Below are 27,272 nucleotides of genomic sequence, written 5' to 3' on the forward strand. Positions count from 1 at the left end.
ATAAAAAAGAAAATTGATCATTGGGCATTTTATTGCTATTTATTTAATGTTATTTAATTAATTATTTCCTACTGACCTTTAGAGCTTTAAATGGAAACACAGAAAGTGAGGGAGAGAGACCTTGAGGGCAAGAGGGACAAAAATAACCCCACCAATCTTTCATCTAGAAATTCATTCCGCACTTTCTATGTTTCTTGATACCTTTCCTGAAAGTAATTTTCCTAGTTTGTAGATGTCTCATGTTATTCTACTTCATTGTTTAACTTAAAAGTACTGTACCTGACTGACTTCAGCAATCTTATTTGCCTCTATAGAATTATCTCTTGGAAGCCTGTTTCCAGGCTAAAGTGCTTAATTTTCTTTTCCTATCATTGAGACTTCAGGTACTAAGGATTGGTCTTGTTACCCCACTTTTTCTCTCCGACCTTCAGGTTTGGAAAGGAATTGAACATCATGAATTGGACCAAAGCCGCTTGATTGCCTTGAAGATTTTCCACTGCTGGAGTCAACTATTCGAGGAAGAAGAGGATTATTCCCCAAATTTCTTCCTCCTTCACTCTCCCAAAGAATCAAATCCACAAGATGTAACGGAGTACTTTCTCACAAACTCGACACTCACAGCAGTTATTTGAGACATGAAGAAGTGCAGACAGGTGCCTCCCCTTCAAAGCCCTCCTCCCATTGTCAGCTTGTAGTATTCAATTTATGAAGATGTGAAAATACTACATAACAGTGGCCATATATTGAAACTATTTAAATGTTTAAATTGTGCTCATGACGTCTGGTTCTCATCAGTGCACTACAATGCAGGGTAATTAGTGTAGCAATTAAATCAATAAACTGGCTCAGCAGTGCAAGTAAATAAAGGTTAAAAAGTAATTTAATATTGACATTAATGGTAGTAAAATAAAAATATGAAGTGCTTAGTTCTCAGCAAACATTTTAAAGTTCATGGATGATGCTGGGAAGGCCGTCACTGATTGTCCTTGATAGAGTAAGCCTCCTCTTTAACCATTATCGACTTTGTGGTGAAGGCACCCAGCAGCGATGGTGAGTAAGGAATACCAGGATTTTAACCCAGCGACGACAAAAGAACAGTACTATAGGATATGACAATGGCACACTGGCGATATCACTGGACTGATAATCCAGAGCCCCAGGCTAATATACTGGGGATTCAACAGTGAAAGTGGAATTCAATAAACTCTGGAATAAAAGCCAATCTATTGGTGAACATGTGCCGACTGCAAAACCCATCTGGTTCACTACTGTTGTATTAGGAAAGGACAGCAGCTATTTCACCTAGTCTGGCAGACATGTATTTCCAGGGCCCAAAGAATGCGGCTTATTCTCAACTGCCCACTGAAATGGCATGGAGAGTCAATTGGGGTGGGCATCAAATGCCAACCTTGTTAGAAGTGCCAACATCCCTTGCAAGAATGAACAAAAGAAGTCTGAACTCAAAAGGCATCTTGAAGGTATCACTTTTCCTTGAACCTGCTACCCTTGCCCTTCTGGTTAGTAGAGGTCAGTGGTTTCAGAGTACATTTGAAGGAACTTTGGCAAGTTGCTTGTGAGCACTGCAGGTACGTTGCATTGATGATGCAGGAAGGGAATCCTTAAGGTGAATTTTAAGATCGATCAGCATTAGAACTTGGGATAACAAGTCAAGTCTAAATTGTAATCTGAACAATCCTGAGGTACACGTCCAGAAAATAGCACTCCCCACTGGGAGAGAGCCAAAATATGTGACTCTTCAGAGCCACTGGATTGATAAAGCACAGAAGGAAGCCTTTTGGCCTATTCTGCCTACACCAGCTCTTATCTGGTGCCAATCTTCTGCATTTTCCCCAAAAATAAACACACAATTTCTCTTCAAATAATCATCCAATGCCCTCTTGAATGCCTCAATTCAGGCAACTTCAAAGATTCTCTGCATTTACAATGACTCTTTTTATAATATGGAGGTGCCAGTGTTGGACTGAGGTGGATAAAGTTAAAAATCACCCAACACCAGGTTATAATCCAACAGGTTTATTTGGAAGCAATAGCAAGCTAGTGTGATTTTTAACTGTTTTTATGATAAGAGATATTTTAGTCACCTCTCAAATACATTTATAGATAAAGTTTAATGAACCTGTTCAGACATGTTCTCCCTCTAAGACTTGAACCCAAGCCTGCTGGTTCAGAGGTAGGGACCCTACCATTCCTACACAACAGCCCAAAGCTGCTCTTGCTGATGGTTGAACTCACATCCTGAGCATTTCATTCACCTCTATACTGTCACTATAAGTACCATGAATTTACTAAACTTGCCACTCCAGTCAGACATTTTGCACATTATGGTCTGAGTATAGTACATAATTGCCAGGTTACACAAAAGGGCCATCAAATGGAGAGGGGCAAAATGATGAAATAGTGACTTACTTGTTATATAATACTATATCAGGGAGCCAAAGATGTCGAGAAGATATTCTGAGTTTATCGATCCCTTCATAGTTTGCAGGATCCCATCTTAGTCTATAGTCATTCCACTCCTATTTGAACAATTATACATCATGAATGATTAAAAGTTAATTTTACATTTTTGTTAAATACCATTATGGCAATAGATCAGGTAGGAGTTCAAGAAGAGTGTTTCAATATTGGTGATGAAGCATCTAAACATTTAATTGAAGAAGTATGGCCAATGAAAAATCTGCTATATCAAATTGAATGTGTCAACTATGGTGCAATTGCCATTCTTCAAAAATGAGATTCTTCACATTTTGTCTGTTGCACATAATGTTTAAGGGCAGCACAGTGGTTTGCATTGCTACCTCACAGTACTCTGGATTTGAGTTCAATTCCAGTGGAAAACAATGAGAAATTATGAAACAAAGGGCTGAGTATTGCTCATTTTGGCCAATTTGGAGTTGCATTGCATTTTCGTTTAGACAATTTCTTTGACAGTTTTACCAAACTTGGTACATTAATTACCTACTGCACCCTTATGGCATCTGTCATGTCCAATTTACAACTCCATTTTACCATGCACTACTCCCAGAGCAACTTTTCACTCAGCCGATATTTACCCAAAGACCAGCACTCCTTGCATTCACAACATCTTTTAAAGGCTGCTGTACAACAGGACAACTGGAAAGAACCAGGCACACTGAGGTCCAACAGCTGTCAGCTTCACAGTTACCAGGAAAGGATGGCCTTCCACTACTAGAGCCCTCAGGTTCTGTTCTAGCACAGTTCCATCACAGTGTCCTGACACATGTGGAGCTTGCATCTGTATTGTGCTTCACATCCCCAGGAAAAGGATTTAGGAGTGAGAGAACTCTGGGCCTCCTGCACACCCCATACATTGTGAGGGGCCCTGTAGCATCGACTGCTCCCTGAGCTGGGTGCTATTGGCTCCATGGGAGTCTGCTGCTGCTCCTGGGCTTGCCATTGACCCTGTTCCTGCTTCAAATGTGAGGACTGCAGATGCTGGAAATCAGAGTCTGGATTAGATGGTACTGAAAAAACACAGCAGGCCAGGCAGCATCCGAGGAGCAGGAAAATTGACGTTTCGGGCAAAAGCGCTTCATCAGGAATGAAGGCAGGGAGCCTCCGAGGTGGAGAGACAAATGGGAGGGAGGTGGGCTGGGGAGAAGGTAGCAAAGAGTACAATAGGTGGACAGGGATGGGGATGATAGTGATAGGTCAGAGAGGAGGGTAGAGCGGATAGGTGGGAAGGAAGATTGGCAGGTCAGGAGGAAGTGGGAGGATTTGAAGGAGAAATTGTTAAGGGTGAGAACCAGTTCAGCTAAACGAATGAGAGTGTCAGTGCAAGAGTACTGTTGGGGATGTCGGGAGAGGAAGAAATGGAGGGCCCACTTCCTCTAGATGAAAGTGGTAGCCACGGGCACTCACATGGGCCCCAGCTATTCCTGTCCCTTTGTCAGCTACGTAGAATAGTCCATCTTACGTAGTTACACTGGCACCACTCCCCACCTCTTCCTCTGCTACACTGATGACTGCATCGGCGCCACCTCGTGCTCCCGCGAGGTTGAGCAGTTCATCAACACATTCCAACCTGACCTCCCCTTCCTGGACCTCTCCATCTCCATCAATGATAACCGACTTGACACTGACATCCACCGACTCCCACAGCTACCTGGATTACACCTCTTCCCACCCTACCTCCTGCAAAAATGCTATCCCGTATTCCCAATTCCTCCAACTCCACCGTATCTGCTCCCAGGAGAACCAGTTCCACCACAGAACACACCAGATGGCCTCCTTCTTTAAAGATCGCAATTTCCCTTCCCACGTGGTTGAAGATGCACTCCAACACATCTCATCCACATCCCGCACCTCCGCCCTCAAACCCAACCCCTCCAACCGTAACAAGGACAGAATCCTCTGGTGCTCACCTTCCACCCTGCCAACCTTCACATAAACCGCATCATCCGCCGACATTTCAGCCACCTCCAAACGGACCTCACCACCAGGGATATACTTCAATCCTCATCCCTTTCACTTTCCACAAAGACCATTCCCTCTATGACTACCTGGCCAGGTCCACGCCCCCAAACAACCACCCTCCCATCCTGGCACCTTCCCCTGCCACTGCAGGAATTGCAAAACCTGCGCCCACACCTCCCCCCTCATCTCCATCCAAGGCCTCAAAGGAGCCTTCCACATCCATCAAAGTTTCACCTGCACATCCACCAATGTCATTTATTGTATCCATTGCTCCCGATGCGGTCTCCTCCACATTTGGGAGACTGGACGCCTTCTTGCAGAGCGCTTTAGGGAACATCTCCTGGACACCTGCACCAATCAACCCCACCACCCTGTGGATCAACATTTCAACTCCCCCTGCCACTCTGCTGAGGGAATGCAGGTCCTGGGCCTCCTCCACCGCCCTCCCTCACCACCCAACGCCTGGAGGAAGAATGCCTCGTCTTCTGCCTCGAAACACTTCAACTCCAGGGCATCAATGTGGACTTCACCAGTTTCCTCATTTATCCTCCCCCCACCTTATCACAGTTTCAACCTTCCAGCTCAGCGCTGTCCTCATGACCTGTCCTACCTGGCAATCTTCCTTCCCACCTATCCGCTCCACCCTCCTCTCTGATCTATCATCATCATCCCCACCCCCATCCATCTACTGTACTCTTTGCTACCTTCTCCCTAGCCCCACCCCACTCCCATTTAGCTCTCCACCCCAGAAGTCCATGCCTTCATTCTTGATGAAGAGCTTTTGCCTGAAACTTCGATCTTCCTGCTCCTCTGATGCTGCCTGACCAGCTGTGCTTCTCCAGCACCACTCTAGTCCAGACCCTGTTCCTGCTGCATCTGCTTTCATTTTCTCAGGTAGTCAGTCAAAGTCACCAACAGTCGAGAGTGTAGTGCTGGAAAAGCACAACAGGTCAGGCAGCATCTGAGGAGCAGGATAATTGACGTTTCAGACAAAAGCCCTTCATCAGGAATGACATGTGCCCGAAATGACGATTCTTTTGCACAGCCACACACACAGCCAACTTCTGAGTTGGTATCTGTGGGATGGGGAACATGTTGCTGTTAACACCTACAGGATGTGCCAGCTTCTGGTACAGCAAAGACCCTGCACGTTAATTTAAACATGGCCATGTCGAAAACTGGGTGAGGTTTAGTGCTCAGTGCAGTCGAGGGAAGGTTGCTATTGGCAGTGAGCCCCAGTAACATCACTCACAAGCACAGTCCCTAGACTGTTCCGCCCAAGCAATATTCCCTCGAAGCTGTGTGGCTGTAAACACATACAGCCACTTCAATGTTCTACACTTGGTAGTTGACATCAATACACCAATCTTGGCAACGATTTTTGGTCTGGAAGTTGCTGTTACACAAGGGTGTCAGAGGCCCACATAGCCAGTAAGACAATGAGAGGGAATGCTGCATCGATGGAGACGTGTCTCTTATTCGAGGAGTGCAACGTGTTTCAGTATGTGGTGAAGTGTGCTCAGCCTCATCTACAGGGTATGCTACTGATGACTCCACTGAGATCAGAGAAACTCATGCCTTCTCCTCTGAGAGTGCTGGACCCCCCACTGTTGGGATGTTGGTGACTGTGGAGAAAGTGAGGACTGCAGATGGTGGACCTCAGAGTCGAGAGTGTCGTGCTGATAAACTTTGGCTCTGGTTGTAGCGCTAATGCACTAAAAACTATGGCAGGGAAGGCAATGTGAGGCATGAATGCTGTGATCATGAAGATAGATGCTAATCGTGTGAGTATTAAGACAGGAAGCAACGAGCCTTGTAAAACAGCCTTGTCCAATCTGTGAGCTGGATTCTGGCCCATGTATGTCAAATATCCCTAAGTAGCTTTCCAATGCTCAATGCCAATGCATTCTGCAATGAAAAGCAGGTTTTGTGCTTTGTGAGCAACCTGCCTGGAGAGGTGCCACAATATGTTGGCAGATTCTGGAGGCCAATGTCTGTGGAGAAGGTGTGCATTTGGCTGGTTTCTGGGGACAAAGGGTGCATGTGACTGGTGAAGGTGGTTTCAGAGCCAGCAGCAAGGTAAATTCCTCAGGTCCCTGCTCTTATTTCCATGTGATTTACCCAATGTCTAGACTTATTCAAGAATTTGGTAAGATAGAAAGCTGAATATTGAAGAGGTGAATTGTATTGTCAACAAGGCATTTAGCAAGTAACAATCACCTTAACTGGCTACTTGTTGTTGCCTGGTGACGAGCTCACCACACTACATGTGAAAACCACAAAAGATGGAATGAGTTTCTCCCATCATTGAGATAGGCCTCACTGAGCTTCTCATCAAATTCACATCCGATTCACATATCTTGCTACAGTCCATATTGTTTAGACCCCTTCAAGATTCTGCCCATAAGGATAAAAAAAACCTAATTAAATAAATTCCATTTTTAGCTAAATAAAAGAAAATACTGCAGAATAATCAGAATGGAAATTCAACTTTTGAAGAAGTCATATCAGATTCAAAACATTAACTCTGTTTCTCTTTCTATAGGTGGCTGCCAGATTGGCTGTGTTTCTCTCGCACTTTCTGTTATTAATCCATTTCGAGTTGTCTGTTACAATTTAATCTACAGTTGTGCCATCATGTGACTCTTTGTTGACAGTTTGCTGATTGTCATTAACAAGGGCTCCCACTGACTTCAAAATGGACCTTATATGTTGAAACCTATGCTCAAGCTGCATTGTTGGTAGTGATGTCTTTTGGATGAAATATAAAATCAGGCCTTTCTTATACTTGTGAGTGGGCACAAAAGATCCCATAACACTACTTGGAAGAAGCATGGGTGAGTAATTCATCGTGCTATGACCAATAACACTCAACTAACACAGCAAAAACAGATGATCACATTGCTGTGTGTGGGAGCTCACTGCATATAGATAGGTGCTGCATTTCCTATATCATAACAGTGACTGCACTTCAAAAGTACTTCACTGGCAGTAAAGTGCTTTGGGATGTCCTGTGCATATCAATAGTACTATACAAATAAAAGTCTTCCTTTTCTCTATCACATTCTAGACATCTGCAAAAATAAGACACTTAAGACAGAAGCATCTTTCAATAAAAAATTTCTACCATAAATATAATAAAATAGTATAGTTGTGAATATGACATTTACACACAGTCCATAATAGCCAGTTTTCTGTGTCATATTTGGAGTTAGTGGTTCAGATTCAAATTCTGTTTAGATAACTTTGAGGAAAGTGGCAAAGATATCGAATTAAATTTGTCTGTCCTACTTCACATTATTGCACAATTTGCAGCATTCCTCTTTCATTATGAACGTTCTCCATCACTACAGATATTTATCATTGTCGATGCATGCTCCCAACCACTTTAATGATCTGATGAAAGACTTTTTTCTGCTTGCTAGGTAATGTTACAGAAATGAAACAGGTCATCAATGGGATAATGAGCACTGGTGTCAGAAAATGAAAGTGGAGTCGTCTAGGAGGCCAGGGTTCTGAAGAGTCTGCTTCAACTTTGGGGAAAGACAATGTTAATGGTCCCAATTTCTGACTAAGGTAAATTTACGACTGGTTCTGAACTGGATTTTGAACAAGGTAACAACAGATGGCAGTGAAAGAGTTAAGAATGGCTTTGGAAAGGTTGGTGTTATTAGCATATATATGGAACCTGATCCCAGAACTTTGGATTATGGTGTCAAGGTACAGTTTAAAGGCTTAAGTAAGGTAAAGTTACAATGGATAAACCTTTAAGCAATTTTAGAGGGGATATTGATGATGCCGTTGAAGGAGATGCTAGAATGAAAGATGTTTTGGTGAACTGGTAACAGCCATTTCTGAGATCTGGGTAAAGGGGAAATGTTTACGATGGATGATGTGGCCCAACATGTGGATGGATGTATAACTCGAGAAGAACATATGATCACACTCCCACTGAATGTAATTTGTGGCCTTGGTTTGAAGGCCATATTCAGAAATAGCATGAGGAGAGGGAATGAATGAGAAACAAATTCTGTGTTAGGGCAGATTGGGATTCTTCCTCTTGGAGGAAGGATTAGTATGGTGGGCAGGAAGTGGGCCTTCGGTAGAAGTAACTTATAAGAAAAAGTGACAAAGAAGCTGATAAGTTCCTGGCACTTATTGGGTGTTAAGTCAGAGTAAGCAAGAAAGAGTGATTTAAGGAGTTGTTTCTTTGTGGGCAAAGAGGCCACACATCATCTCTACGTGTATTTGGAAAAGTGAATATTCAGTCTGTGCTCTTGATGGTTCTATATTCTGAAGCAACAGTCTAATATGGCTTCCTTTTAATGCAATTCATTTTAATACAGGTTGATCTGCTCTAACATGACAGTTGTGTTCCTTTGCAACCACGTGCTATGGAAAACCGCTATTGAAAATTGCACTGTTATTTGCTTCTTGCATATGAGATTATTATTCAGATGTAGTATAAAGAATATATGTTAACGTAAGCAACGGTCATCTTCTGAACCAAAATACAAGGCCTCATACAAATAGGTTGATAGAATTCTTCTAGGTGAAGAATTTCATAATTAAGTATAGATTCAAATTACACATTTGGCTCATCATGGTTCCAATATTTCAAATGTGTGATTGAGCACATTGAGGATAAATCATACAAACCTGGGTGAGCCAGGCATTTGTTGTCATTATCTGTTCCCTCTCATTCTGGAGAAAAATAAAAATCACATAAAAATATCTTCAGACATCACTGCAAATCATACACGCAAAGGCATATTCATGTACATCAGCAAAGTGTTACGATATAATTAAAACTGAAAACATGAGCAAGATATCATTCAACAGATGAATAGATTGTCATCATTTAAAGTGTTACATCAGGAAAACCCCACATCTGTGGTTTCTCTTTGATTTTCACTGTTCCTTTCAGTGCAATACCATTACAATGGCTCTATAAATTGTGGAATTTTAAGCACAAATGACATTCAGTACCAAGAGAGTTACTGCAATCATTTGCATTGGTTTTACGATCATCACATGAGAAGCAGGCCCTGTTCATAAAAGTTACCACATTCCTAAGGGTGAGTTAATTATCACTGCAGGTTTAAGCTACTTGTCCTCATTTAATGGACATTGTTCAACTCCCCTCCCACCCAACCCCTACAACAGGCTTGCAACTAAAGATGTAAATACACAGCAAACCATGAGTCATGGCTTTGCATCAATGCCTCTTCAGTGGACCTGGCATGTGTTAGAGTAGTTTCATTCAAACTGACTCCTCTGGTGCTGTCTTTCCTGCCAAGACAGTTATATTGGCAATGAAATCCAGAAGAGAGGGATATCCTGACTCTAAAGTACCCTATTGAGCATGGTATTATCACCAACTGGACTGGCATGGAGATCATCAAGTATTACACTTTCCAGAGTTGCCACCGAAGAATAACTAGCCCTGCCCATAGGAGCACCATGAACTCCAAAACCAACTGAGGATAAACGACATAGGTTGTGTTTGAGACCTTCTGTGGCCCTTCCAGGTTAGGTTGCCACCTGTTCGACTATGTGAATGGTGAAACTATGAGTATAATATTGGCATAGGGATGCTGTCACCAACCCATTCCATTCCAAAGTTTATGCCCTGCAACCTTCCCCCTATCTGGGTTGTCCAATGTCATGACCTGACCAACCATCTCATGAAGTATTTGACAGAAAAAGGCTAGACTTTCATCACCAGACTTGAGAGAGAAATTAGCTGTGGTATCAAGGAGAAGCTCTGCTATGTCACAGTGGATTCTGAACAGGAGATGGCTACTGCTGTTTCCTTTTGCTCATTTGAAAAGAATCAAGATCTAACTATGTGATAGACAGGTAATTATCATTATCAATGAGCAATTCAGACACCTAAACACCTTCTCTCAAACACTTTTCTTCCATCTGGAATTCTATGGTAGACCTGAAATTACTTCCAACTCCATCAGAAAGCATGACCTTGACATCAGAAAGAGTCAATATACAAACCTCTCTTGTCCAGAGCTACCACTGTGTATCACCGTACTGGAGCTATGGCATGCCAAAGGAGATAACTCTCTCTCCAAGAATATGAAAATCTAGATTATTTCCTGACCTCATTGTAAATACTCAGTCTCGACTGAAAGGCCTATGCTAGCTTTTCTCTCCAGCTTCCAGCAGATGTGAATTAGCAAGCAGGAATATAATAAATCATGGTGCAGCTTAATTGCTTCTAAATGGACTGTCATGATGATTGCATAAACTGATAGGGCTTTAGTGCTAGTCTCATGGATAAAAATAGAATTGAGAAAATGTTGGTGGTACTTTTGGCAAGAAGCAACCAAGATGTTCTGCAATGTGTTCAAGGACTAAATTGTACATGCAGTTCTTCCAAATATTAATGTAAAGGATCGTATTGTCTAAGGTTCTTAAATTCTTTGCAAAGCCTGCTCAAAAGTGGTGTAAATTCTTAGCCTTGCATAATATTGCCTGGACGTAAGTCATTCAACCACCAAAATGTCATGTTTCATACTTTCCATCTTAAACAGTCAATCCTTTTTGATTTCTGGACATAAAGATTAATCTTCACATAATCATAAGTGAGGTTTGCATCACCTGTGAAGATAGACCAGTTGAAACCCGCTGATGCCAATTTGTGGCACACTATAAAATAAATAAAGAAGGATACAAATGGACATGCCTAAAACTTCTGTGTTTCCTGCAAAACACAGAAACTGACTTTTGTACTTATATGTAACTAGAAAATATGTATGCATATTTAAACAAAATCACTAACTTAACATTACAGTAGCAGTCACCATAGTCCCACTCTCTCATTAGAAAGACAGATGACAACTAGTGGTGAGTTTCACCTGAGGGTCACCATGCCTCAGGGAAGGAGAGAGGATGAGCAGACAGGGATTTCACTGTAACTCAGTTGATATAAAAAGCCATGAACATAATGAGTCTGATTTCTCCATCAAATCTCAAGGGCAGGGATTGTCACATATTAATTAAGAAAATCTCCTGGATGTATTTTAAGAATTCCCCAACTTCCCCAGATCTTTTACACAAATTATCCCAGGTAATTTGGGGTAATTTAGGGCGGCACGGTGGCACAGTGGTTAGCACTGCTGCCTCACAGCGCCTGAGACCCGGGTTCAATTCCCGACTCAGGCGACAGACTGTGTGGAGTTTGCACGCTCTCCCCGTGTCTGCGTGGGTTTCCTCCGGGTGCTCCGGTTTCCTCCCACAGTCCAAAGATGTGCAGGTCAGGTGAATTGGCCATGCTAAATTGCCCGTAGTGTTAGGTAAGGGGTAAATGTAGGGGTATGGGTGAGTTGCGCTTTGGCGGGTCGGTGTGGACTTGTTGGGCCGAAGGGCCTGTTTCCACACTGTAAGTAATCTAATCTAATCTTATATGTTTTAAGAAGATGACGTCTCATTTTTCCAACTACGAAGATCGAGAAGTTGATTGTATTTTTTTTCACCCTCAAGGCAACCCTATCATCTCAGAAATCAATTTTAATTCAGCAGCTTTAAGATAAAGATATTCTTCTTTACGTAAAATACAGCTGCAGTCTCACCAAAGTACAATGCAATTACAGCAAGATTTTCTTGCCTTTATATCTCATAATCCTTGTAATAAATAATAACATACCACTTTTCCTGTTGCATTGAGGACACAGTATCATAATGAATTGATCTCATTGAATATTCCAGCCATGTTGTTAACCAATAGTGCATTTTGCAATAAATACATTCTTATAAAGTTGTGTTAATTTATGCATCACAGTAGCATTGTTTCAACAGAAACTGTATCCACTTACCACACTTATTAGCTGTGACAAGGACACTTTTATTGCAATGGTGACTATCTCGCTGCTGTTTTTTGCAGGTCTGATGAGTCTATTATAGCGATCTGGATGTAAAAGGTAGTTAGCTAGCCGCTCTTCTGCATTTTGAGGCAGGGCACCTATAAGGTGAGAAAGTAAATTGATTTGAACAACACTGTTATGTATTTGATTTTTTAAAACATGTCAATAATAGTGCAGAATTTCAAAATTGACAATTTGGAAGTTCTTCTAGCTTTAGCTTCATTCCTATTTCAACTGTAGCAGGGTAACTGCATGATCTTAAAGAGTTCATGTGCAAAAAAACTCAACTATTTGAATTGGCATTTCAGGGTTACACTCATTAATGTGACCAATGATATTTTTGGTTCACATAATATTGATGCTTACAGTGAGAGTCTATGATGAGACTACTGCTCAATCCTTCTTGTGCATTACTTGAATTTTCTGATTACAGGTTTATGGAGAGTTATAATTCCAGCCTTTATTTGTTGATGGAGGATAATAAAACCATAAATAATTACCAAAATTTAATAGTCTTAACATCATTAGCAGAGTTTCAAACAGCCATGTTTTTGACATGGCTAAGTTATACAGCCGATGCCCATGTATTTGTTGTTAGCTACAGATATGTGTACATCAGTTAGTCACAATTACCAAGGTTTTGCAAGAAGCATAATTTTATTTTGTGCCTTTAAAAACTGTGGGCTGCAAGGAGAACAAGCTGTTTTTAAAATGAGGATTTACCAGGACTGCTGCAAAAATTCACAGCAAAAAACCTAATACTGATTGTGAAACTGCTATTGCGGTTATAGGTTCCTGCATTGTGCAGGTGATTGGGAGCTGAGCATTTATTTACAAGGGAAACTGACTGGTTTCAGCTAACTGGGCAGGTCAGAAATGGAAAGAAGTTACAGAGTCGTAGACACACAAAGTAGAAACGATACAGAAGGGTGTGCTGCAGTTCTTCCCAGCAAAAGTTGGCTGTTCTCTGCAGTACAAAAATATTAAAACTTGAAGAAAACCAATTACCTTTCCTGCAGCAGTTACTGTGAGCTGTGACTTTTGAATTGACAAATCAAAGACATTTTGCAAATGAATCAGTCACTCTGTGCTTCTTATAAGCCAGTGGAAGAGAAAGATAACTGAGCCCCATAGGCTTGGTGAGCTTAAATAGAATCATCCCTATAGCTGAATTGGGATGCAAGAACCACTGAACTAACTGTCCAGTTTTATTCTACCTCCACCAATAATCTATTTTCTTTATTTGTTTTGTGTGTGTGTGTCTGAATAACAGGGAGTCTATGAGGGCATTAGAGTTTCAGCTAGTGCTGTTATATGGCAATGGTTTATAACTGTTTATCTGCAGCTATAATCTAACAATACTTACAATTAAATTTGTTATTTAGTACAGATACTTGGTCCACGTTTCCATTAAATGTGGTCTAAAAGTCAGAGAAATTGGGACTCAGTATGTACCTTAGAACAAAACTACCATTTGATACAACTCTAAGAATAGTGTGACTCAATTTTACAGTGCAAAACCCTACTGGATTGTAACAGTCTCCCAAACAATGGTTCACCACTCCATGCAACATTCAATAAGCTTCTCAAAGCACCAGCGTCCTAATCCTCAGACCATTCACATTTACAGTCACTCTGAATGAGAACAGGCAGTTTGCTGCATGATTGTGCATATTGCTGACCAAGTAAAAGGTCCTCAAATTGACTTCACGTCAAGTCTTCATAGTCAGCAGAGGTTAAAAATCATTGCCCTCCCCATTATGGAATGGCTTGATATGAATTGTTGAGAAACAAATATCTGGTACCCTTTGACAATGACAACACACACTGCAGCCATCCACACAAACCACAAGACTATTTGTTTCCAATATAGTGTTATGAATAATTTTTCTTCCAAAGGTTCACACCCACAGAGTAAGAAAAAGCTTCCATCACTGAAATATTCAAGTCCCATTTTCGATTATTTCTATTTGATAGCATTCATCATCAGGACTACTTCATGAGGTCATGCCTGGTTCACATGTTGTGGAGGTGCCGATGTTGGACTGGGGTGGACAAAGTTAAAAATCACACACAACACCAGGTTATAGTCCAACAGGTTTATTTGGAAGCACTAGTTTTCAGAGTGCTGCTTCTTCACCAGGTAACAAGTGGGGCAGGATCATAACACACAGAATTTATAGCAAAAGATGTGTTGTGCAACTGAAATGATCTGGTACTGCACTGAAAATGTGTAACACTATTCCTAGAGTTGTACCAAATGGTAAAGTTTTCTCCAATATATCATTTTAATTGCATTACACCGTGATCTTTTGCTCTCAATACTGTCTCTTATGATCCTTTCCCACTAATTACCTGATGAAGGAACAGAACTCTGAAAACTAGAAATTCCAAATAAACGTTTGGGCTATAACCTAATGTTGTGTGATTTTTAACTATGACTGGCTTAGTTTGTGCTGTCCTTATAAGTCTTGATGGTGTTTGGATATTAGTCTGTGATACTGACACAACTGAAGCAGGAGCAGATTCCACAGGAAGCAGTAAAGGTGCTAACTCATTGCTCAACCCATTCTTCCACTCATGTTTCAGTCAGAATGCTTTGTGCATTTGCTTTTATCATAATTTTACCGAAGTGTCTTTCAGAGTCCCTGATCAGTTTGACATAGATTTTGGAATTATCAGTAAATGGTGAATTAGTCATCGCTACAGAGGTTGTGAATCATAATTGATAGTATTTCCATCAGAATCAGAGGCTGCGAGCTTGAGGTGTCTGAGAATGTAATACAGCATAGCACTGAAACCTAAAGGAAGCAATTGACAAAATGAAAATGTCGATAGACAGTCCAAGGATGTCTCTCTGTTCTAGAAAGCTAACAGCTTTATCAAGATGAAAGGGGATTGAACAATGACCATCCATGACTTCTGATACAACTGAATGAAAAGTCTGCATAACCATTCTAAAAGAAGCAACTTAAACACTGAGAACATTATTCCAAGGTGGCAATAGAGTACAGCTCCTGAACTAAAGCTCTGACCAGTTTTCTTTCTTCTTTTCTCACTTTTTTTCTTCAGTTTTTTTTAACATTTATTTTCTCGCTACTTACCTTCTAGAAGGAGCTCGGTCGTGAGGACAGCAGCAACAATAGCAGCAGCAAGGGAACTTTGCCAGTTGGCCATGAGGTAGTTGATGTTCCCAAGCAGAAATCAGGTGGTCGGTGGCAAATGGAAGTGGCTGGCGGCCTGGAGTGGCACCAGAGTGGGACTCTGGTGATCTGTGGTGAGACGGCAGCATGGAGGCATGGGAATCGAGAGATCAAGCCAAGCACAGGAGAGAGATCAAGCCCTTTTGGGGACCACCCAACATGGAGGGACTGCAGGCCTATGGCTAAAGAAGGACTGTAATTTGGAACTTTTAACTTTATTTCTTCTTTACTACTTTATACTGACAAGAACTGTGACATTGAACTTTTAACTTATTTCATTATTTTTCAAATCTTTACCTAAGATTTTGATTCTCGGTACTTTGTACCTAAGATAGCGCCATGAATGGTGACATGGTAAACTTTTCATGTGCTTCTGTATCCCTGTAGTTGATTACAAGTGACATTAAAACCTAATTTGTTTTCAAAGTTAATGAATGTTAGATGTAGATAATATTAACTTTTCTAGCAACAGAGGCCCAGAGCAATTTTGTATTGTGCAGTGATTCTTCCAAATAATTCAAACAGACACTACACCATCTGTAATTGCAGTGAAAATGTACTACATTTCACTGCAAATAGCTCTTTAACTGACAAAAATACATTTGTACTTATCAGGAACTACATGGGCATCAGTTGTCTAAGTGGTTGCCTTCAGCCACATGGACTGTATGCTCATTAGAAAGTTTGATAATGATGTAATAAGGACTGAATTTTGATTGTTATTTATGAATTTATTATCCACTGTCAATGAATAAGGATTGAGATTAAAGCTTTCCAAGAACTTGTATTTAGAGGGGTCAAGTGCCACGTGAAAAGGATTGAGCAGCAGATTCATCAAATTATAACTGTAAGCTTCAATGTTATATGGACTAAAACAAAAGTTAATGTAAGTACATTGACCTTCAAATGCCAATTCAAATAATTAAGCTTTATTGTATCTCTTAAAGATCATATTTCCCTCAGATTCTGTTGGTAGAACTCTTACCCTTGATTCAGAAATTTTTCAGTTCAAGTCTCACCCAGGTCCTATGTGTATTAATCCAGAATAATAGCCCAGGACACTGCAAGAGGGGACTACACCATCGCAGCAGTCATCTTTTGGATGAGATTGTAGGTATTTTCTGCAAAGATTTGTAGCTCGGGTGCTTGTTGTAGTGGTTCTGTTCGCCGAGCTGGAAGCTTTTGTTGCAAACGTTTCGTCCCCTGGCTAGGAGACATCATCAGTGCTGTGGAGCCTCCTGCGAAGCGCTTCTTTGATGTTTCTTCCGGCATTTATAGTGGTCTGTCCTTGCCGCTTCCGGGTGTCAGTTTCAGCTGTCCGCTGTAGTGATTGGTATATTGGGTCCAGGTCGATGTGTCTGTTGATGGAATTTGTGGATGAATGCCATGCCTCTAGGAATTCCCTGGCTGTTCTCTGTCTGGCTTGCCCTATGATAGTAGTGTTTTCCCAGTCGAATTCATGTTGTTTGTTGTCTGAGTGTGTGGCTACTAGGGATAGCTGGTCGTGTCGTTTCGTGGCTAGTTGGTGTTCATGTATGCGGATTGTTAGCTGTCTTCCTGTTTGTCCTATATAGTGTTTTGTGCAGTCCTTGCATGGTATTTTATAAACTACATTAGTTTTGCTCATGTTGGGTATTGGCTCCTTTGTTCTAGTAAGTTGTTGTCTGGCAGACTACTGCGACCCCTAGGACTCATGACGGCACACAAACCAACAGCCACGCTCAGACAATGTCTGCCTGCTGCCTTCCCACCTAGTACCATGGTAGTCTATTCATCTGGCAGCATATGTATCTGGCACCCGAACCATCTGAGAGCCTTTGTACCTGGCACGCTGCCCGTTTGATACCTTACCCAACTAGCACCCTGCCCTACTGGCACAATACCCTTCTGGTACTGTAACCTCACACTTAGCTTACTTACTGACCTTTCACAGCAGCTGACACAGAGGCTTTCTGTGAAGCTGAATATGTAAGGCACAGAATATGACAAAAATACTGCTTCAAAAATGGGTGAGTGCTTTTATTTCCCTGGACTGTTCTGCATTAAAAGTATACTCCACATTTCCAAAGTAACCCTGATCACTTGAATGGCACCACATCCACAAATATTGACTCCCTCCAACAATGATACTCAGTAGCAGCAGTGTGGATTATTCACCAGATGCACTGTAGAAATTCAAAGCTCCTTTGATGACATCTTCCAAACCCAAGACCATTGCTATGAATAAGAATTTCTGGGTGAGGTTTTGTGCCAAAAGGACTAAACTGTAAAGTTTACCCTGTCCTGAAAGAAAATGTATTATGTTACTTTTAAAATTATTTATTTCTTAATGTGAAAAGTAAAACGTAAATGTCAATGATTACTTTTATTTGTTATTTTAACAAAGGAACTTATTATTTCTGTAAACATTTTAAAGGCTGAGCTGACACATTGAGTTACATATCAAATTTAAATTTATTCTCAAGTTTCATTCAACTGAATTTTTTAATCTTAGTTTTCACTGTCCTTTAGATCTTAACCAAGATTACATTCGTACAATGTAAAGATTTCACCAGATGGCTCAGGTCATTAACAATAAAAACTTGCTTTTATATTGTGTCTTTACCATATAACAAATCCCAAACTCTAGAGGAATACTGTCAAGCAAAATTTAACGCATAAGGAGGCATTAGGACAAGTTTGGTTGATGAGGCAGATTTTAAGCAGGGTCAAAAAGCAAAGATGGGGAGACAGGAAGGGAATTCCATGCTTAGAGTTAGGTAGCTGAAGACTCAACAAGAAAATTGGGCAAACAAGATCAGATTTGGGGGGGCACAACAATCCCAGGGTTGTAGGAACTCAAAGAGGTTACAGAGGAAGTGAACGTCAGTGTAATGGCGATATTTGAAATAAAAAAGTAAGCATTTTAAACTTGAGGCATTAAATGAAACCAAAAGAAAAGATATACTCAATAACAGTCACAGAAAGGTTGTGGTTCAATCTGCGATCTGCTCAGTGTTGATCTTTGCCAGATTGGTGGGAGGAGGCTGTCTGGATGTGTAAGGAGAAAATTGGCAAAGGTTGCCACTCATAGTCGCTGTCCAATGACACCTACTGGTCAATCAATGTGAGAACAGGAGCAGATCATCCTGCAAAATTATTAAGCACCATTTCTGCAGTGACTGCCCTGACTACAAATGTTGATTGGTCAACTGTTTATGGTCAGGAGGATTACTGTTGGTTATAAGTGCATAAATCAATACCTTGAGAGGGGTTGTTGAAATGAGAAGAAGGAATTCATGGGAGAAGGAGATTTTTATTTCAAGAAGTAGGGCCTCCACAATCATGGTAATATATTAAAAACTAGAGTCACCAGCAATATGCCCAATTAAAGCTAGACTGCTTCCAAGATTTGCCATATGCTGTTATCAAAATTGAAAGGATCCTCGGAATAACAACTTTAAATCTTGGTATATTATACTTTGTGCAATGGTGTAACTTTGCACAAATTGCACCTTAACGACACTCCAAATGCCTAGTGTTTGAACTGAAATACAAAACATTGATTTGAAAAGAGAACTACAATTGGTATTAATTGGCATTTAAATTTAATGCCGTAAATCAAAACTACATTTAAATAATTATTTTGAGTAATAGATTAAAGCAAAGTGGTGCATATATTATGAACAAATGAATATTAACATTTTTAGCTGAAAATTTTCACTGTTATTTTAAGAGGTGTCAAGTTGTTCAATATAAGTGGGTAAACATCTCCATTATGTTTTCTATCTCAGCTTGTAACTACTCCTACCAGGAGGCCTGCTGTCATGGTACCATGCTTCTCTGTTCTGTGCCAACCTTTTTCATCGATTTAGCTTATCTACAATCATCCTGTGATGCCCATCATTCAGAACTTAAAACAGCATGTTCATTTTCACTGACATACTGGAAATATACTGGAGACAATGCTGTGTCAAACAAACACCAACTTTTCAGTAAATCTATTAAATGCTGCATTACTGCACTGTTATAAACATCAGCTGGAGAGATTGTGACACACTAGATAGTGTCCTTTGCATTTGATCCAGAAGGTCACACTCTAACACTTGAAGGTCAAGGAAGGTGTGCCCATAATGCTGCCAAACATGTTGAGCATCAACTTGTAAATCCTTTCAACCTACATCAATGTCAGCCAGAAAGAATGAGAAAGATTTCATGTGACAGAAATTAATTGATGCTTCAACCATCAATATGCACAGGTCCAGAATGCAACATAAAGTCTATCTGGTTACAGCAACTTGGAGTCCATGTCGGCCAGATGGCTTATTTGGCTGGATTGATTGATGTGGATCAGTTTGGTACCAGCAGGACAGGGTTCAATCCCTGTTCTGGTTGGGCTGGCTTCTGGACCTTCCCCCTTGCCCTACTTGTGATAGATATTGTGAGTGTTGTGGGTTGGACCTGCCTTCAGGCCAAAAACTCAAGAAGTTTGGTCTCATCTGGATGCTGTGTAGACCTCCACTACATTAATTATCTAGTTACATTACTGAATCATTCTCTCTGAATGTGTGCACATATATATACTGAACCGAAGGATGTGCTGTACAGCGTGACAAAGAGACATGACTGAGATTGAGAAGATAGCACAAAGTGGAAAGGAAGTGCTAAGTGCATGATTAAAACCAAAAAGCAACAGCAATCATAGCTATATTCAGCATAACTAATTAAACCTGAAGGAATTTACTTGAAACAAAAACTATGAGATAACCTGGACCTATTTTCTGTAATTTCTGTACAACGTAAGAATGCCAGGTTGCTTCATATATCCTGGATTGCCAAATGTGCAAGAATTGCCTCAATTTACTTGAACCTGAGTTTTGGGTTTATGGAGAATGACACAGCAGAGGCAATGAGTTAGTGACAACTTCTAGGAGCATGTTTCCAGGGGGTCATCACCCCACAATCACAATGTTTAGGAAGATAGTAAGTCTCAGAAACCATCTGGTGAAACAGCAATTCTCTGAGAGAGTCACAAAATGGATTTTAGCACTGAGTACCAGTGAGGGTGCAGACAGTTCTGGGGGATGCACTCTAGAGCATATCCAAGGTGCTAACAGGCAAACGATCACAAAGAAAAACATAGTGAACCATTGTCATACTGGAGATATAGGGATTCAGTACTCATAGGGTCATTTCGCAGTACATGTAAATCCTACATAAATTGTTGCTGTAGGGGCCAAGGCAAACAACATCAGAGTGTACATAAAGTTTTGAAAGAAAAAGAGGAATAGCCAGAAGTTGTGATCCATGTGGGACAAATGACACTGGAAGGAATCGGGTTGAAGTCCTGATGCTGCACCTTCAGAGATTTCAGAGGTTAAAAAGCAGGATTTCACAGGAAATTGTCTCTCGACTTTTCCCAGTGACACAGGCTAGTGAATATAAGAATCGCATGGTAACAAACAGGTTAATGTGTAACTGCAAAAGAAAAGGTGTAAAAGGGTTTCAAGATTCCTAGGGCATAGAGTTTAGTTCCAAAGCAGGATGGACCAGATCAAGGTGATTGACCTTAATGAAGCTGAAATCCATTGTTGTTCTGGTACTGCGGAAGAGTGCCTAAACTTAGTTCGCAGAGTTTGGCGCCACAATAGAATAGCAACAGTAATAACTTATATCATATACAAACACACAAATTAGAAGGGGGGTGCAGGCCATTTGGGCCCTCCAACTTACTCTGGCATTCAATAAAATTAGGACTGATCTGACAATGGCTTAACTTCACATTCTCACCCACACTGATAATCATTGACTCTTCTTAGTCAAGAATCTATCTGCATCTGTCTTAAAAATATTATATTACCCCACCATCAGCAATTTCTGGGGAATATATTTTAAAAGATTCATGACCATCCAAGAGAAAAAAAGTCTTATCTAACTATGCTCCCTAAGTTTTGCCTCTCCAATAATCTTAGCATTCATCTTGACAAGTTCTCTCAGGAACCTTTAATGTTTCAATCAGATCACCTCTCATTTTTCTAAACTGACAGGGATAGAGCCTGTCTAACCTTTCTTTGTAAGATTACTCCTTCATCCTAGGAATCTATCAACCTTCTCAGAACTGCCTTGAACACATATACATTATTCCTTTAATAAAGAGACCAAAACTTGGACAGATGTAACCTCAACATTGCTCTATAAAATCGGTGCAAAACATTCACAAACAGTGACCCTAGTTGGGAATGGGTTTGTTTTTGAATCTGCACAAAGTCAGTTTGTACACAAATTGGGAGGGACTTGAGGTTATCAAACTTTTGTTAGCCTAGAAGAAAAAATACGAGAGGCTGAAAATCTGAAGTAACGACACAAAATGTTGGAAAGACTCAGCAGGTTAGACAGCATCTGCAGAGAGAGAAATAATTATGCTACCTATCATCGGAACTGGGAGAAGTTCAAAAGAAACAGGTTTTGAGAATGTGATGTGTGGAAGGTGAGGAGAACAAAGGGAATGTATGTCATATGGTGGAGGATATTACAAAAGGTTTCGAGTGAAACAGCAGTTAATTTGCATTTCTTTCAATTTATAGCACTGCATTCTATCGTGATGTGTTCCTCTATATTAGAAAAGTCGTGTAACCTGGATGACTACTTTAGAGGACACATCCATTTGGATCACAAGTGTGATACATATATTTCAATCACCTGTCATTTTACACTTTCTATTTATCTGTGTTTGATTAAATGCCAGTCGTTTCTCTGCAGGCATAACTATTTCTTTTTAAGTAGCTGGCACTAGCACAGGTACGTGTCAACATTTACTGGAAGTTCCTGGGAGTATGGGAGATCCCTGAAATGTGTATCAATATGCATGTGGATTCCTGAAATTAAATGAAAACATACAGAAGGATCCTGGGAATGTACTGATATAAGTAGGAGCTCCCGGGAGTCTTATGTTCAGGCAATCCCTCAGGATTGAGGATGATCTGCATGTTCTTCGGTTCCATGGGTGCTGAGATAGCTGATGAACCTAATTTATGTTCTGCAGCCCATGTCACATGCAGGATAGGTGTTGCTCAAAGGACCAGACAGACTGGCTGTTTGGATTTTTTTTGCAATCTTTTTGACACCTCACTGAACTTGCAAATTTGCAATGATATTTCTCGATGTGCTCATTGTTTTTCTGAATCAATCCAAAGATGTGTCCAAAGATGTGCGGGTCAGGTGAATTGGCCATGCTAAATTGCCCGTAGTGTCAGGTAAGGGGTAAATGTAGGGGTATGGGTGGGTTGCGCTTCGGCGGGTCGGTGTGGACTTGTTGGGCCGAAGGACCTGTTTCCACTCTGTAAGTAATCTAATCTAATCATCTCCTTTCCAGTCATAGGCCCCAGATTCCCATGGCTCAGTGGGAGTGTCGATCTCTTGAAGGATGCTTTGAGGGCATCCCGGAGGACTGTCTGCTGTCTTCCTGGGAATCTCCTGCTGCCCTCAAGTTTTGAGTAGAACAACTGTTTCAGGAGTCACGTGTTAAGCCCCACTCACAGCAGCTGGTTTAAAAGCAATTAGTACCTAGTTGCTGGATATGTTGGCTTGGAAGAGGATATTGATGTTGAACCACCTTCCTAGCCATTGAGTTTGGAAAATCTTGCGAAGGTGTCACTGGTGCTACTTCTCCAGGGTTTTGAGGTGCCTGCTATAAGTTGATCAAATCTGTGCTGTATATAGCAGTGGGAGAATCACTGCTGTCTAAGGAACCCTTAGTTCAAGTTTCACATTCTGGTCTTCAAATATGCTGAACCCCTACCTGGAACATTGGAAGTGATTAAGTTTTTCCCAAAAGGGGGATGGGGTGGTTCAGAAGCATATCTCAATAAACTGCAGCACCTGAGATTTACCCAACACTTAGAAGATGCCCATGTTAACAAATGCAGGAGTGCTGAAGGTTTAGCTCGTTTCTGGAAAGGGAAGAACACATGCAGGAATTCATGGCAATGCGTCAACACTATCAGCCGGCTCTCCCGCCGAGGACAGTATGAAACCTCCTGGATTGTTGCTGACATATGCGAAATATTTCTACACTGTTCCAGAAAGTCTGACTGGGAAAAATATAATACCCAGTCATGCCAAATGAGTCGGTGGGGAGTGGGAGAGTAGGGAGAGCTGTGTTCTTGCAAAACACGTGCTCCATTTCTAAACCTCAAGTTGGTCTCTTTGCGTCAGTTCCCGCATTCGCCGATGCATCGCCCCAAATAAAATAGGAAGATGGCAACAAGACAATCTCTGCCAACTCGTTCGTCGCAACTGACCCAGACACGGAGCAAGCGCGAGAAAGCAATTCTTTTGAAATAAATAGCGAGCAGAGCATGAACTGCAAGGACTCGCATGATGGTGCTTTCACACTAACCTGTCGCAAAGTAAATATTTGTACAATGTTCAGTGTGAAACAACAACGATCCCTGCTCCCATTCCCACCCCCCTCCTTCCCTGTTTATTTCTGTCAATAGACATCGCGCTTACATCTGGGAGGCTGAGTCTGGGTTATGGGAGAGAAGCGTTTTGCACTTACTTTCGCAAGCGAGAAACAGAGAGGAAACCGTCAGCGTGAATGCCATCATCATCTTCTTGTTGTTGTCTCCTTGCTACACGGACACCGGGCTGGGAAAGCACGATGCGGCTCACTCAAGACCCTTCCCCGCCGGCACCTCCACGGATCTGCTCACACAGAGTGAATGTGAACCGCTGCCGCCTCCTGGAACGCGCCGTGGGGGCGGGATAGGGGAGACGGGCGATTTGGAGGGCAAGGGGAGGGGCTGGAGAAGGGTCATTTGGGCAGGCAGGGGAAAAGGAGGGTCTGGCAAAGCGAAGTGTATCCCCCTTCCCCACTGACTGGAAGCCCCTTAGTCACAGCACCAGTTCGTTGGCACATGGAAGTCTTGACTGACACCCTAACCCTCGGGGTTTAAAGCGCCTCAGAGTCTCCATCCCCACTCTAACAGCAGCACTCCAAATCCTCTCCCAACTCAACTAATCTGCTGCACAAATCCTCATCCATGACCCTTGTTACCTCCAGTTCTGACGATTCTAATGCTCTTGTGGTTTGACTCCCACCTTCCACCCCTCACCAACAAGTTGAGCTTATCTAACATTCTGCTATACTCTTGCTAGTTCCGTTGGCCCTTTATTCACCGACTTTATACTGGCTCCTAGTCCAACAGCATCACAATTGTACTACATGCATCCTTGTTTTCAAATCCGTCACTCCGTACAGTTCTGAAACTTCTGGTCAACTCTCAGAGCTCTATACTCCTCCAATTCTGGCCTCGTACACATTTCCGGTTTTGATTGCTGAAACATTGGAGGCAATGTTTTCGCAGTTTTTAATTCATTCACAGAAGGAGACCCTCACTGGCTAGGCTAGCATTTATTGTCCAGATGGCAGTTGAGAGTCAATCACGTTGCTGTGGGTGTAGAGTCACATGTACATCAGAACAGGTGAGGATGACTATTTTCCTCCGAAACGGACATTACTGAACTCAATGGGTTTTTCTGACATTTGGCAACAATTTCATGATCACCATTGGGCTCTCATTTGCAGGTCTTTTTTTATTGAATTCAAATTCCACCATCTGTCATAGTGGAATTTGAACTCAGGTCCTCAGAACATTACCTGGGTCTCTGGAATAATAGTATAGTGAGAATATACTACACTCCAGGTCATTGCCTCCCTCAGCTTCAGGGCCTGATCACTGCAATTCACTTCCTAAGTGTTTCCAACCCTCTTCCTTCAAGATGCTAATTAATGCCTATCTCTTGGATGAAGGATTGTCTACTTGTTGTGATGTTTCATTCTGCGGGTCGATGCCAAAATCTTACTAACATTGTCTTTGACAGTTCCTCTGGTTTGATGAGTTCTGAGATGTTTGATAAGATCAATGCACGATCTGCAGATTCTGTGGGACAGGAAGTGCTCGAAGCGGCAGGTGGATTGGGTTGTTGGGAGATTTGTGCCTTCTATCCAACACCTTGACGTCATCTCTGTGAATCCCGATGAATTCTCTTTGTATGTTTGGTGCCTTCAGGAATGAACCTTCTCCACTTTGGTCGTCACGAGACAGCGACATTTTTAAACATTTATTCATGGGATGTGGGTGTCACTGACAAGGCCAGCATTTATTATCCATTTCTAATTGCATTGAGCATCAACCACATTGCTGTGGGTTTGGAGTCACCAGACAAGGTAAAGACTTGCATGATTTAGTGGAGATATTACTGGGAATGTAGTCTTAACGTATGCTTTGAGAACATTCAGAAGAAGTTGTGATTGTCCTTCTGGGAGTTTTTGCTACAACTGGGTTCCAAGTACAACAGTTGATGTGCGGTGAATGAACATCATGTCCCACCTAACAGAGATGGTTTTCAGCAATGAGCATTTTGATGGCCAAGTTGAATTGGAAAAGGTCACTGCTGATGTACTTTTTTTCTGTTAGTGGATTGGAAGGATCTTGCAAAGGCAAGGTTGGTGATCCAGTTCTTTGAATATCTTGCTATAGACTGTCAAAGTCTCTGAAGCATGTTGGAGTATGGGGAACAGTACAGCTTGATATACCGTGAACTTAGTCTCAGGTTTGAATTCCTACTCCTTAAGTATTCTTTTGCTTAGTTACACCTAATAACACACTTGTGAAGCACCTCAGGATGCTTTCCTGTCTGAGAGGTGCTATATAAACTTCTCAACTTCACTTTGCATTTCATTAATTAAATGGAAGGAAGTGACTGAATTGCTTTATACAGTTGATGAAGTTGAGTTTGAATATGGTCACTTCGACTTACACACTGGCCATTCTGCAGTCTATCTTCTCTTCATGCTTGTTGTGTATGTAATTTAAATTTAGAACTTTTTAAATGCTTCAAAAGTTCTTGTTGAACATAAATTAGAGGTCTTACTACTGTACATCATTTCCACCTGGAAAAAGCCTGGTTAAAGAAGGCAGATGGCACACCGTAATTGCATGCTGAGAGTCTCACACCTTGTTGTCATTTGTTTCAGTGTTAACAGATAGTATTACAAAGCAGATTTAGACGGAAACAGTTTAATCTGTTTCACCCTGATTAGTTGGAAACTACTTGATCTCACACCATGATGAATTTGTCTCAGCATTAGTTAATTGGAATTGTTATAAATGATGGGCACAGGAAGACAACATTGCCAGAATGATGTTTGTGCATTGAAATACTTTTACGCATCTGGATTCTGCACTTTATATGCCTTCTTAAGCAGGAGTGCCGGGTGTGACTGCAGTTACAATGGTCAAAAATCACATGACACCAGGTTATAGTCCAACAGGTTTATTTGAAAACACTAGCTTTTGGAGTGCTGCTCCTTCATTAGGTGTTAGCGAGGGAGGAAGATCTTAGATACAAAATTTATAAGGAAAAGATCAAAGCGTCATACAACTCATGAGAATGAATTGAACACACATTAGGCATAAAATGCATTGTCTGACCTGAGTTGTTCACCTTTATACTTATTAAACCCTAAGTTATCTCAGGGCAGTGACTTGAAAGAAATTCTGGGATTTGCACATTAATCAATGGAAACCTGTAACTTCATTCTAAGTGATTAAAGATTTAAGAGCCAATTTATATGTGTTCAATTCTTTCGGATGTGTTATATGACCCTTTGATCTTTTTCTAATAAATTTTGTGTCTAAGGTCTTCCTCCTTCACTAACACCTGATGAAGGAGCAGCTTTCCAAAA

General features: G+C 41.3%; 1 protein-coding gene across 1 annotated transcript in view; it reads right to left on the reverse strand.

The window, feature by feature from the left end:
• LOC132828552 (neuronal acetylcholine receptor subunit beta-4-like) overlaps positions 1-24,139 on the reverse strand; it is a 52,923-nt gene extending 28,784 nt beyond the window's left edge. Inside the window, exons 1-4 of the mRNA XM_060845655.1 lie at positions 24,081-24,139; positions 12,291-12,436; positions 9,118-9,162; positions 2,428-2,537 (exon numbers count right to left, since the gene is read on the reverse strand). Coding sequence (XP_060701638.1) covers positions 2,428-2,537; positions 9,118-9,162; positions 12,291-12,436; positions 24,081-24,132 — 353 coding nt within the window. The 5' untranslated portion in view covers positions 24,133-24,139. The remainder of the gene's footprint in view (positions 1-2,427; positions 2,538-9,117; positions 9,163-12,290; positions 12,437-24,080) is intronic.
• Between the last annotated feature and the right edge of the window lie 3,133 nt (positions 24,140-27,272).

Source organism: Hemiscyllium ocellatum, chromosome 2 (assembly GCF_020745735.1).
Source record: "Hemiscyllium ocellatum isolate sHemOce1 chromosome 2, sHemOce1.pat.X.cur, whole genome shotgun sequence".
NCBI lineage: Eukaryota > Metazoa > Chordata > Chondrichthyes > Orectolobiformes > Hemiscylliidae > Hemiscyllium > Hemiscyllium ocellatum.